General features: G+C 45.8%; 1 protein-coding gene across 1 annotated transcript; it reads left to right on the top strand.

Moving 5' to 3' along the window:
• The first annotated feature begins 1,063 nt into the window (after window positions 1–1,063).
• On the top strand, window positions 1,064–2,101 carry MAGEB5 (MAGE family member B5). Its single transcript, XM_069464311.1, is given in 3 exon segments — window positions 1,064–1,806; window positions 1,808–2,003; window positions 2,006–2,101. Coding segments are annotated over 3 exon segments (1,035 nt in total).
• Window positions 2,102–2,521: the final 420 nt, after the last annotated feature.

The raw sequence follows: 2,521 nt of genomic DNA, 5'->3' as shown, positions 1-2,521 counted from the left end.
GGGTGAGGGACTAGGTGTACAGGTTATGACCTAAGCTTGGCAGTGGGAGGATTTCCAGGTTTCTCCAGAGGCCACAGTGAGTATGCTGAGAACTAAGGGAACCACACACCCTGTAACAGTAAGAACACCACAGAATTCATTCCTTACTCTCAGCCTTGGGAGACCAAGGACAGGTAAGGTCAGATGAAAAGTCCTTCATATCCTCTTGGGGGGGGGTGTCAAGGTGATTTTGTCCTTAGTATGAGGGGTCAGGCCTCAAGGCAAGGGAGGGAGGAGTTCCAGACCACACCAGGGGTCAAAGCATGCACTGAGGGACCCATCCACCGCTAAATAGAAGGGGTAACAAAGAATCTGGCCCCACTCTGGTTTCAGCCCTTGAAGACCCAGGGCAGTGCTGTCCAGCTGAAGCTCCCCACCACTTCTTTACGTCGGGTCTATGGGAAGTGAGATCCTCAGTCTGAAGGTGCAGCCATCATTCAAATGAAGGGAGTAAGGGTCCCAGGCCCTATGTACCAAAGTAAAGACCCTGATCGAGAACTGAGGACTCTAAGGAGGCTAGGAGAGAAAAATCTCCACTGAGAAGTCAGCACTGTGTGTATTTGGGCAGCAGTGATAAGCTGTGGATGTCCTTCACTTCATTTTCATGTGTCTCAGGAAGGTTTGTGATGTTAACTTCAAAGCAGCAGAGGAAATAGTTCCCATGACCTGCCACCAGTTAACATGATGGTCTTGAATGTGAAATAAGAGGACCCTGCAGCTCAAGAGTGTGAGCCCCTGATGTCACCTTAGTATGTCTGAGGCAGGGTTGGCAGGCTACAGTTTAAGGCTCAATCTAACTTCTTCCACAGGTTTCCCAAGAGGCAGGCTGACCAAGAGAACAGGAGCCCAGTGGGTTCCTAGAGCAGTTCCCTCACAGAAAATTACATATGTAGCCTTCCTTATAACCATGATGGAATATCCACATTGAAGGTGCATGCATCCTCTCAACCTCCCTCATCCAGTGGGCTCTTATCACCTGTTCCCTTACCCATACTCCTGCCTGCTGTCCTGGACTAGAGTCATCATGCCTCAGGGTCAGAAGTACAAGCGCTGCACCTGTGAAGAAAGCCCCCAGGCCCAAGATGACTCTCAGGGACACAGGGAAGCTCAGGTTAGTGCAACAGTGGAAGAAAATTCCCCTTCCACTTCCTCGCCTGCTCTTGGGGATATTCCCCCGAGGTCATTTGCTGCTGAGTCAACAAGCACTTCCCAGGACCCTTGGAGAGTACCAATCACCACCATTATTTCTCTGGGCATTTTTGGCACAATATCTTATAAAGGTGATAACAGCCAAGATGAGGAATATTCATGTCGCTCAGAGTTCTCACCCTCTACTGAGAGCTTGTGCAGTGATCATCTAACTATGAAGGTGAATTTGCTGAATCAGTTCCTGCTCTATAAGTATAAAATGAAACAGCCCATTACAAAGGAAAACATACTGAAGGTTGTCGATAAAAAATATGAAGATCACTTTGCTGAGATCCTCAGGAGAGCTTCTGAGCTCACTGAAGTCACATTTGCAGTTGATGTGAAGGAAGTTGACTCAACTCATCACTCACATGACCTTGTCAGCAAGCTGAAACTCCCCAACAATGGAAGAATTTGTGCTGGCAGAGGGTTACCTAAGACTGATCTTGTGATGACTCTCCTGGGTGTGATCTTCATAAAGGACAACTGTGCCACTGAGGAAGATATCTTGAAATTCCTAAATATGATGCACGTATATGCTGGAAGGAAGCACTTCATCTATGGAGAGCCCAGGAAGCTCAAGTTTGGTGAGGCTAAAGCACCTGGAGTACTGCCAGGTCCCCAACAGTGATCCTGCATGCTATGAATTCCTGTGGGGCCCCAGAGCCCATGCTGAAACTAGCAAGATGAAAGTCCTGGAATTTTTGGCCAAGATCAGTGATGCTGTTCCTAGTGCTTTCTCATCACGATATGAAGAGGCTTTGAGAGATGAGGAAGAGAGAGCCCGATCCAGAGTTGCAGCCAGGCCTGGCACTACTGCAGTGGCCGGGCCTGTATCATAGCCAAGTCCAGCAGACTCTCCCACCCCTACTGAATTCTGAGTCTTTTTTATCATCTAGATAAGAAAATATAACATTATAATAGGGGTTTTCTTGGAAGTATGAAAGAACTACACAGTTAGCATACTGGAATGGAAAAAAAATAAAACATAATCAATCTTGGTTTTCTTCATTCCTTTTAGTCTTTTGTTTTGTAAAATTAAATGATTTATACCTCAATATGTTTACCTTATTAAAAATGCAGGAAAAATTAAATCTTAATAAGTTAGATCTCTTGCTTACTATTTCTCTTATTCCCCAAACATCAATTGAGTATTTGCTTTGGGGGAAGTTCTGTGCTAGTACTGGAGATGCTCAGACAAAGACTCAGCTTCTGCTCATAGAATTTTCAAAGCTAGGAGCTGCGATCACATAAGAAAAATGTTGAGACACCCTCTCTGACTTACAGGAAAGCA

Source organism: Eulemur rufifrons, chromosome 30, assembly GCF_041146395.1.
Source record: "Eulemur rufifrons isolate Redbay chromosome 30, OSU_ERuf_1, whole genome shotgun sequence".
Taxonomy (NCBI): Eukaryota; Metazoa; Chordata; class Mammalia; order Primates; family Lemuridae; genus Eulemur; species Eulemur rufifrons.
Note: the sequence above shows the minus strand (reverse complement) of the source record. Positions and strands in the feature narration are given on the sequence as shown.